Source organism: Vanellus vanellus, assembly GCF_965231255.1.
Source record: "Vanellus vanellus genome assembly, contig: HAP1_SCAFFOLD_2375, whole genome shotgun sequence".
Lineage (NCBI taxonomy): Eukaryota > Metazoa > Chordata > Aves > Charadriiformes > Charadriidae > Vanellus > Vanellus vanellus.
Window position 1 is genome coordinate 1 of NW_028127126.1, and position 10867 is coordinate 10867.

The window sequence follows — 10867 nt, forward strand, 5'->3', positions numbered from 1 at the left end:
GGGGGGCCAGGCATTAGTCAGGGTGCAAAGGTCGGGAGTCGGGCGGTGTTTGCCCGGGCGGTGCGGAAGTGGCACCGTCCCCGTGTCCCCGTCCCCGGCGGTGGCAGCTGGCGGCAGGTAGGGAGGGTGGGATGGGGTGCCCCCCGCCCCACCGAGATGGGGGGTGTCGTGTCCCCCCCCCGGGTGTGTGTGTGACCCCCCCATCCTGCCACGGGGTGGGCACCCGCTGGCTGTGTGTGTGTCCCCGTCCCCGTTCCCACGGTGGCACGGGTGTCCCCACCGGTTCTGCCCCGGGGTGGGGGCCCCGTTGGGGACATGGCGTGGCCGTGTCCTGCTCCCCCCCCCCACTGTGGGGACGGGGACTCGGGGGCACCGCTGCAGCAGCGGGGATGGCTCTGGGGGTACCCATAGGGACCAGGATGTGGGGTCCATACAGCCCCATAGGGACCGGGCTCTGGGGGCCCCTATATCCCATAGGGACCGGGCTCTGGGGGTCCCCACAGCCCCATAGGGACCGGGCTCTGGGGGCCCCTATAGCCCCATAGGGACCAGGCTTTGGGGGTCCCATAGAGACTGGCTGAAGGGGTCCCTATAGCCCATAGGGACCGGGCTCTGGGGGTCCCCACAGCCCCATAGGGACCGGGCTCTGGAGGCCCCTATAGCCCCATAGGGACCAGGCTTTGGGGGTCCCATAAAGACTGGCTGTAGGGTCCCCACAGCCCCATAGGGACCGGGCTCTGGGGGTCCATACAGCCCCATAGGGACCGGGTTCTGGGACTCCCCTAAAGACTGACTGGGGGGGTCCCTATAGCCCCATAGAGGCCAGGGTCCCCGGAGGGACAGGGCTCTGGGGGTCCCCATAGCTCCATAGGGACTGGGCTCTCGGGGTTCCTATAGCCCTATAGGAAGCAGGTTCTGGGGGTCCCCATGGCCCATAGGGACAGTGCTCTGGGGGTCCATATAGAGCCATAGGGACGGGGCTCTGGGGGTCCCCGTGACCCTATAGGGAGAGGGCTCTGGGGGTCCATATAGAGCCATAGGGACGGGGCTCTGGGGGTCCCCGTGACCCTATAGGGAGGGGGCTCAGGGGGTCCATATAGAGCCATAGGGACGGGGCTCTGGGGGTCCCCGTGACCCTATAGGGAGGGGGCTCGGGGGGTCCATATAGAGCCATAGGGACGGGGCTCTGGGGGTCCCTGTGACCCTATAGGGAGGGGGCTCAGGGGGTCCATATAGAGCCATAGGGACAGTGCTCTGGGGGTCCCCGCAGCCCCATATGCCCCCCCCCCTCCTGATCCCATCTCCGCCCCGTCACTGTGGCCGTGGTGGTGGGGTGGTGGCAGCCCCCCCCCGGGTACCATGGCCAAATCCTGCTCCACCCCGCACAATCCCCCGCGGTGTCCCCTGTCCTGTCCCCTGTCCCCCCCCCCCGGGTGACACTGCCACCGGAAGGTCCCCCTGGGGCAGCGTCCATCTGTGGGTGACCCCACGTCACAGCCGGGCGTTTTGGGGTGCGGGGAGAGGGGAGGAAGAGTATCCGTGGGGTTCCTGACCCCTTCCCCGTGTCCCGTCCCCCCCCCATCACCGCAGACCCCATCGTGTCAAGATGTCACGGGCCCCCTGAGCCACCACCCCTCGCCCCGGTGGGGACCAGCCATGGAGACGGTTGTCATCGTGGCCATCGGAGTGCTGGCCACCATCTTCCTGGCGTCCTTCGTGGCGCTGGTGGTGGTCTGTCGGCAGCGGTACTGCCACCCCAAAGACCTGCGGCACCACTACGACACCAAGTGAGTCATCCCGCGGGGGTGGCATCGTCCCCGTCCCCACCAGGCGAGGAGGGGTGGGGGAGGAACCCCAAAACCCAACGGGCTGGGGACGATGCCGGGGACACGGCCACTAGCATGGGGGGAGACGATGGTGGGGACGTTTCCGGCGTCATGGGGGCAGCCCGAGGAGGTGGCCCTGTCCCCAGAGATGTCCCCTGGGTCCCCAACAGACCCATCGTGGATCTCATGGGGAGCACCGAGACGCCCTCGGAGCCCTCGGAGCTGGAGCTGGATGACGTGGTCATCACCAACCCCCACATCGAAGCCATCCTGGAGAACGAGGACTGGGTCGAGGACGCCTCGTAAGCCCGTGTCCCCACCCCCGTCCCCGTCACCGTGTGCCCCACGTGTCCCCCCCCCCACCACCACCGCTGGGGACCTCCTGCGATGCCATCGCCCCCCCTCCCCATCACGGGATGCAGGTGGCAGAGATTTTGGGGGGAGGGCGTCACCGAGCCGTGGCCGATCCCAAGAGGAGATGGTCCCTGGGGTGGGAATGTCCCCAAGGGTCTGGGGGGAGGGGGGGGACATGGGGGACAAGGACATGGGGAAGGGGGGGGGGTCCACCTGGATTCACACCCTCCTCCCTCTCCGCAGGGGTTTGGTGTCCCACTGCATCGCCATCCTGAAGGTGAGTCCAGGGGGTGGCACCGGTGGCACCGGTGGTGGTGGCACCGGGCGCCCATCCTTGGCCTCACTCCCATTGTGTCCTCTGTGTGTCCCCCGTCGTGTGTCCGTCCTGTGTGTCGTCGTCGTCCCCCCCCCCCGCAGATCTGCCACACGCTGACGGAGAAGCTGGTGGCCATGACCATGGGCTCCGGTGCCCGCGTGAAGTCCCCCCGCCAGCCTGGGGGACATCATCGTGGTGGCCAAACGCATCAGCCCCAGGTGACGGCGGGGGGGGGTGGGGGGGGTGGAATGGGGTGCGGGGGGGGGGGGGGGTGATGGAGGATGTCACCGCGGCGTCCCCTGAGGTTAACGCCGTCCCCGCCGACAGGGTGGACGACGTGGTGAGATCCATGTACCCTCCGCTGGACCCCAAACTGCTGGACGCGAGGTGACGGGAGGGACGGGGACGCTCCCTGGGTGGCGGGGGGACACCTGTATGGGGATGGGGACACCAGTGCCACGTAACCGGGGACAACCACTACGGGTGAGGGCGGTGAGTGGGAGGGGGGAACACCTCCACCCCTTTAACGCTGCAGATGGGGAAACTGAGGCACGAACCCCGTTCCCGGTTGACAAAGTCTGAGAACTGGGGAGGGGGGGGGGGGGGATGGACACACCGGGACGCGGTGAGGTGACAACGGGCCACCGTGTCCCCGCAGGGCGGCGGCGTTGCTGCTGTCGGTCAGTCACCTGGTGCTGGTGACCCGCAGCGCCTGTCGCCAACCCGCCGCCCGCCACTGGGTCCAGCGGTCACTGGCGGCCGCCGAAGAGCACATGGCCGTCCTGCGGCAGGCCGCCATGGCCACCGAGACCGACCGGCCACCGGCCACCGAGGCCTTCCGGCAGGAGCAGTCGGCCATCTGAGACACACACACACACCTCCCACACCCCCCGATGTCACCCCAATAAAGTCGTTGTGTGTGTGTCCCCCCCTCCCCTCTTCCCATTATGGGGGTCACCTCTGGATCTCGGCTTTCTGGCAGCTGGGGGGGGGTTGGGGAGGGTGGAGGGGTGGGATTTGGGGGAATGGGGGGGGGCTGGAGGGGGGTCGGAGGGGGGTTGGGAGTTTGGGGGGGTGGGGGGGTGGAGGGGTGGGAATTGGGGGGAGTTGGAGGGACTGGGGGGGTTGGGAGTTTGGGGGGGTTGGGGGGGTTGGAGGGGGGGTTGGGAGTTTGGGGGGGGGGTTAGGGGGGGTGGAGGGGTGGAATTTGGGGAATGGGGGGGTTGGAGGGGGTTGGAGGGGGGTTGGGAGTTTGGGGGGGGTTAGGGGGGTTGGAGGGGTGGGATTTGGGGGGAGTTGGAGTGACTGAGGGGGTGGGGGGGTTGGGGGGTTTGGGAGTTTGGAGGGGGTTGGGGGAGTGGAGGGGTGAGATTTGGGGGGAGTTGGGGGGGTTGGAGAGGGGTTAGAGGGGGGAGGGGCGGTGGGAGTTTGGGGGGGTTTAGGGGAGTTGGAGGGGTGGCATTTGGGGGGAGTTGGAGGGACTGGGGGGGTTGGGGGGGTTGGGAGTTTGGGGGGGTTGGAAGGGGGTTGGAGGGGGGGTGGGAGTTTGGGGGGTTTAGGCGGGTTGGAGGGGTGGGGTTTAGGGAGCTGGGGAGTTTTTGGGGGCTGGGGAGTTTGGCGGGGGGGTGGGGAAGGTTGGGGGGGGATGAGGGGGTTGGGAGGAGCTTGGGGGGGTGGGGAGTTTAGGGGGGTGGGAGAGCAGTTTAGGGGGCATGGAGGGGATTTGGGGGGCATTGAAGGGGTTAGGAGGAGCTGGGGGGGGACTTGGGGTGAGGGACTTAAAGGGGTTTGGGGGTGGGATATTGGGGGGGGGGTGTCCCAGGGCTTTGGGAGGGGTAAGGGGGTTTGGAGGCGACAGGTGGGGGAGGGAAGTTTAGGGGGGGTTGGGGGGGGGGTTAGGATTTGGGGGTGGGGGGTGAAGAATGTGGGGGGGTTTGGGGGATTTAGAAGGGGATGGGATTTTGGGTGGAGTGTGCAGGGGGTTGGGGGGGGGTGGGTTGGAGGGGTTCTGGGGAGGATTTGGGGGGACTGTGGGGGGTTTGGGGGTGCCCCGTACCCCGGCTGGGGGAGATACCACCACGCCGGGGCCACCCCGTGTGTCCCCCCCCCCGGGGCTGAGTCCCGACGAACTCATCGCAGGGGGCTGCGGTCATGTGACCCCCGCGTCACGTGACGGGGAGGGCGGGGGGAGTAAAGAGGGGGTAAGGGTGAGGAGGCGGTTCTCCCCGCCCCCTTTCCCTCAGTTGGCCAATGGGAGCCGGGCGTGCGGGGCGGGGACAGCCATGGGAGGAGGCGGGGGTGGAGCTTGCGGCTGGCCGGCAGGGCGACCCTGGCGGCGGGGCGGGGAGCGGGAGCGGGTACGGGCCGGGGGCACTGGGAAGCACTGGGATTTACCGGGATTCCCCGGGAGTACTACGATTCCCTGGGAGGTACTGGACGTACTGGGAGCGCTGGGAGGTACTGAGAGCGCTGGGACGTTCTGGGAGCGCTGGGACGTTCTGGGAGCGCTGGGACGTTCTGGGAGCGCTGGGACGCTCTGGGAGCACTGGGAGGTACTGGGAGCACTGGGACGTTCTGGGAGCACTGGGAGGTACTGGGCGCACTGGGAGTCAAAGGGCGCTCTGAGGCAGCGGGAGATACTGGTGGGCGCTGAGAGGCACTGGTAATCGGGGGCGGGAGGGGGGTTGGTGTTGGGAGTACTGGGGGATACTGGGAGGCACTGGGAGCACTGGGGCCGGGCCCTGAGTGTCCCTGCGGGGGCCGTGGGGAGGGCTGTGCCTTGGGGGGGGGGGTCCCGAGGGTGGGACCCCCAGGGGTCGCCCCCCCTTCCCCCCCCCCCCCCCCCAGATGGGCGCCCTACATCGGGTCACACCACGTGGGGAAAGGGAAGTGAAAGTGATTGTGGAAGTGGGGGAAGGGGGAGGGAAGGGGGAGGGGGGGGCAGCTCTTAGCACCCATGGGTGCTGGAGGGGGGGGGGGGGATGCTGACACCCCCCCAACCCCCCCACACCCCCCCCCCCCAGCGGTACCGTCTTCCTGCGCCGTGGGGAGATGTTATCGGGGTGCTGCGGGCGGCGGTTGGGGTGCCAGACACCACAGCCCCCCCCCCCCTCCCCCCCCCGAGAGCACCCTGGGGTGGGGGGGGTGGGGGTGGGGGGGCTTTCCCAGCAGCCGGCCGAAAGGGGAAGCGAGAACCCTGCCCCCCCGCCCCCCCATATCCCGAAACTTGGTGAGTGGGGAAACTGAGGCACAGCGGGGGGGGGGTTGGTGGATGGGGGGGACACACGCAACGCGCTGCCCGCAGGTGCCCCCACCCCCAGCGCCATGAGGACCCTCCTGTTGCTGTGGCTGCCGCTGGCCGGAGCCGGCGCTTGGCTGCCGTGTCGCGACGGAGGAGCATGTCACGACGGACGAGCGTGTCGCGACGGACGAGCATGCCCCGCCACCCCGGTGAGTGCCAAGCGGTCGCGAGAGGAGGACAAGGGGGTGTCCCCACCTACCGGTGACCCCCCCCTCTCCTTCTTTTCCCCCCCTCCTCAAGGTCCTGCCCGCCAGCAGCGCGGTGGGGTGCCGGGACGGGTCACCGTGTCCTGCCGGTGTCACCTGCCCGCTGCCGGAGGTGAGCCTGCCCGCCCTGCCTCAGTTTCCCCCTCTTTCTTGGCTGTTTGGGGGGGGGCTTCCCCCCCCCCAAACAGCCCTCCCACCCCCTCCTTTCTCCCCCCCCCAGGAAGTCCCCTGTGCTGGCGGCCACCGCTGCTGTCCCCGAGGGTCCCACTGCAGCGCTGATGGCAAATCCTGCGTCGTGTCCCCAGGTACGGGGTGGGGGGTCACACGTAGGATTGGGGGGGGGGGAGGAGGGCACATGGGGGTCCCTCACCCCGTCCCCACTCTCCGCAGCCCCCCGTGCTGTCACCTGTCCCGACGGACAGTCCGAGTGTCCCGACGATGCCACCTGCTGCGTGACGGCCAGCGGCGCCTGGGGGTGCTGCCCCATGCCCCAGGTACGGAGGGGGGCGGGGGACATGGGGACATGGCAGCGGGGGGGGGACGGACGGGACGGACACACAGACACATACACATATCACACGGCCACCGCTGTGACAAGCGTGTCCGGTCCCCGCAGGCCTCGTGCTGCGCCGACAAAGTGCACTGCTGTCCCCACGCCACCATCTGCGACCTGACCCACGGGCGCTGCCTGTCACCTGCCGGTGACATCCCCCTGGCCACCAAATTCCCCGCCTGGAAACGTCAGCCCCCGACACCAGGTAAGGGGTGTCCTTGTTGTCCCCATGGAGGGGACACGGAGGTGGGGAGGGGAGGGGGGGGACGGTGACACACTCTGTGTGTGTGTGTGTGTACGTGTCCCCCCGCAGTGGCGCCGCGCCAGGTGTTGTGTCCCGACGGCCGCTCGGCGTGTCCCGACGGTGCGACCTGCTGCCAGCTGTCCTCGGCGCAGTACGGCTGCTGTCCCCTGCAGAACGTGAGTGCCAACCCCACACCGGGCACCCCACACCGGGCACCCCACACCGGGCACCCCCTATCACGACGCTGTGTCCCAAGCGCCCCGTGCTGACCACCCTGTCCTGGTCACCCTGGGCCAGCTGTCCCATACCGTACGCCCTGTACTGGCAGCCCACGCTCAGCACCCCGTGCCAGGCACCCTTGGCCCCAGCGCCCCGCACTGAGCACCCCGTGCCAGGTATCCTGTTTTGGGCACCCCGTGCCATGCACCCCATGCTGGGTGCCCAGTACCAGATTCCCCCCCCCCCGCCCCCACCAGGGATCCCATAGCCACAGCCCACACTGAGCACCCCATGTTGGGCACCCTGTCCCCAGCACCCCACGTTGGGCACCCCATACTGGGTATCCTGTATTGGGCACCCCGTGCCATGCACCCCATGCTGGGTGCCCAGTACCAGACCCCCTCCCCTTCCCCTACCGGGGATCCCATACTCACAGCCCACACTGAGCACCCCATACTGGGTATCCTGTTTTGGGCGCCCTGTGCCATGCACCCCATACTGGGCACCCTTTATTGATGGCCCATCCTGAGCACCCCATGCCAGGCACCCCATACTGGGTGCCCAGTACCAGATCCCACCCCCTCCCCCCACCAGGGATCCCATAGCCACAGCCCACACTGAGCACCCCATGTTGGGCACCCTGTCCCCAGCACCCCACGTTGGGCACCCCGCACTGAGCACCCCAAGCTGGGCACCCCATACCGGGTATCCTGTATTGGGCACCCCACGCCAGGCGCCCCATGCCATGCACCCCATACCGGGCACCGTTTATTGACGGCCCATCCTGAGCGACCCGTGCCAGGGACCCTGTCCCCAGCACCCTGTGGTGAGCACCTTGTGCTGGGCACCCCGCACTGAGCACCCCATGCCAGGCGCCCCATGCCACGTACCCTGTCCCAAGAGCCCAATGTCAGGCACCCCACGCCACGTACCCCGTCCCAGGCACCCTGTCCCAGGCACCCTGTCCCAGGCACCCTGTCCCAGGCGCCCCATGCCAGGCGCCCCATGCCAGGTACCCTGTCCCAAGAGCCCCATGCCAGGCGCCCCATGCCAGGTACCCTGTCCCAAGAGCCCCATGCCAGGCACCCCATGCACCCTGTCCCAAGCACCCCATGCCATGCACCCCATGCCATGCACCCTGTCCCAAGAGCCCAATGCCATGCACGCTATCCCAAGCGCCCCATGCCAGGCACAACGTCCCAGGTGCCCCATGCCATGCACCCTGTCCCAAGCACCCCATGCCATGCACCCCATGCCACGTACCCTGTCCCAAGAGCCCTATGCCATGCTCGCCATGCGCCCCGTCCCAGGTGCCCTATGCCAGGTACCCTGTCCCAAGAGCCCCATGCCAGGCGCCCCATGCACCCTGTCCCAAGCGTCCCACGCCATGCACCCCACGCCATGCACCCCACGCCATGCACCCCACGCCATGCACCCCACGCCATGCACCCTGTCCCAGGCGCCCCATGCCAGTCACCCCATGCCACGTACCCTGTCCCAAGAGCCCAATGCCATGCACGCTATCCCAAGCGCCCCATGCCATGCAGCCTGTCCCAGGCACCCCATGCCAGGCACCCTGTCCCAGGTGCCCCATGCCAGGCACCCCATGCCACGTACCCTGTCCCAAGAGCCCAATGCCATGCACGCTATCCCAAGCGCCCCATGCCAGGCACCCCGTCCCAGGCACCCCATGCCATGCAGCCTGTCCCAGGCACCCCATGCCATGCAGCCTGTCCCAGGTGCCCCATGCCAGGCACCCTGTCCCAAGCGCCCCACGCCACGCACCCCATACCGACCACCCCACACCAGCAGCCCCCAGGCTGTCCCTGTCACCGCTGTCCCCCCTACCCCTGGGCGGGCAGGGGTCGGGGTGGCACCCAGCGGGCTCTCCCCCGGGCAGGCGGTGTGCTGCAGCGACGGGCGGCACTGCTGCCCGCAGGGCACTGCCTGCGACCTGGAACGCTCCACCTGCACCTCCGTACAGCTCCCGGCGTCCCTGCCCAAAGGTGAGGACACCCCCACCACCACCTCCAACGGGTACCGGGGGGAAGAGGGTCACCCCCCCCTCCCCCCAGTCTCCCAGCCTGGGGAAAGGGGGCCATGCCAGCTCTGACTGTCCCCTTGTCCCCAGCTGCTGACGTGAGGTGTGACAACGAGACGAGCTGCCCCGATGGCAGCACGTGCTGCCGGACCAGCTTGGGGACCTGGGGGTGCTGCCCGCTGGAGGAGGTATGGGGCGGGTGGGGGGGGGGCTGTCCCCTGGGAGGGACACGGGCAGGGGTCCCCTGTGCCACCCGGGAAAGGCAGATGTCACCTGTCCCCTGGGTGGGATGAGGGGAGACGTCCGCTGTCCCCCAGGAGGGGGAGGAAGGGCTCCCACCCCCTCACTGATATTTTGGGGATGGCAGGGGGGACAGCAGGTGACAATCAGGGGCGCTGGGCTGGGCTGGGACCTGGAGGGGACCGGGGGGGGCTTGATGGGGTGGGGGGAACTGCAGGGACCCTGAGCAGTTAGAGCCCAGGGACTTGGGGACATGGGGACATCCAGCCGGGCACTGCCACCTCCTGTCCCTGTCCGTCCGTCCCCCCCCCCCGCCCCGGGACAGACCCAGACGCGCAGCGTGGGGCAGATGTCCCCTGTGCCCTGGGAGAGGTGAGGACCAATGTCCCCAAGGGGGATGATGCCACATGTCCCTTTGCTCCTTGAAGGAGGAGGGCAGATGTCTCCTGTCCCCCTGGGTGGCACGAGGAGCAATGTCCCCTGTGCCATGGGTGGGACAATTACCAATGTCCCCTGTCCCCCCGGAGGGATGTGACCAGCCCTGGGCTGCCACCCCCACCGTGTCCCATGGGGATGGGGGGGTGACACCGTCCCCCTGTGCTGTGTCCCCATTCAGCCCCCCTCTGCCAACTGGGACCAGTTTGGGGCTGCAGTGGCGGGAGGTGACGAAGGGACACAAAGCCACCAGGACTCTCAGGGACCTTCCTGTGTCCTATGGGGGGGGGACCCCATTCCCCCCCCCCAGGAGGACTGTACCCCCTCTGGACTGGGGGTTGCGGGGCCACGAAGGAGGGGGGGGGGGGGGACGACACAGGAGAATCCGAAGGGTCCCGGTTTGTCCCCGGAGGGGGTCCCGGGCGTGGGGCTGGGGGTGACGGTGGGGGGGGGGGGTGGCCAGTCTGGGCTGAGCCCCCCCTTTCTCGCCCCCCCCAGGCCGTCTGCTGCCCCGACCACGTGCACTGCTGCCCCCGGGGCTACATCTGCGACCCGGCGGGGGGCAGCTGCCTGCAGGAGGGGGGGGGCCGCCGGCCCTGGGTGCGGAAGACCCCCCCGGCGCTGACCCGGGGGGGGGACGTGCGGTGTGACGAGGAGACGAGCTGTCCCGACGGGAGCACGTGCTGCCCGCTGAGCTCGGGGGCCTGGGGGTGCTGCCCCCTGGAGCAGGTCTGGGGGGGGGTCCTTTGAATTGGGGGGGTGGGGGTGGGGGGGGGTTGTGCTGGGGCAGAAGGGGTTGGGAATGGGATGGGGGGGTAGAGGGGGACTGTGGCATGTGGCCCCCCTGGGACGGGCAGGGCTGGGGGGGCGGGGGGGAGGACGGACAGAGACCTGGGACACCCCTATCTCCATCACTGCCCTCCCCCAAAAAAAAATCCCTATGGGGGGGGTTGAGGGTACATTGGGGACTGTGCAGATGCGGGGGGGGGGGGGCGCTGGGGGGCGTGAGCAGGGTTTGGGGGGGGGGAGGGGTGGGATGGAGGGGGGGAAGGATTCCTTGGGGGTGTCAGGATGGCACCCAGCCCCCGGGGTCCCCCATTGACGCCCCCCCCACCTTGTGTGTGTCCCCCCC

General features: G+C 69.0%; 2 protein-coding genes across 2 annotated transcripts; both read left to right on the plus strand.

Moving 5' to 3' along the window:
- Nucleotides 1-1656: 1656 nt before the first annotated feature.
- On the plus strand, nt 1657-3359 carry LOC309685456 (transmembrane protein 98-like; the record flags this gene model as incomplete). Its single annotated transcript, XM_082501220.1, is given in 7 exon segments — nt 1657-1787; nt 1997-2128; nt 2424-2457; nt 2598-2663; nt 2665-2714; nt 2824-2883; nt 3155-3359. Coding segments are annotated over 7 exon segments (678 nt in total).
- A 2461-nt stretch (nt 3360-5820) lies between these two features.
- GRN (granulin precursor) lies at nt 5821-10464 on the plus strand (the record flags this gene model as incomplete). The annotated part of the gene is made up of 9 exons (XM_082501221.1): nt 5821-5946; nt 6038-6115; nt 6224-6308; nt 6394-6497; nt 6620-6761; nt 6870-6976; nt 8920-9025; nt 9151-9248; nt 10234-10464. Coding segments are annotated over 9 exons (1077 nt in total), but the record flags the coding sequence as incomplete, so codon positions are not given.
- Nucleotides 10465-10867: the final 403 nt, after the last annotated feature.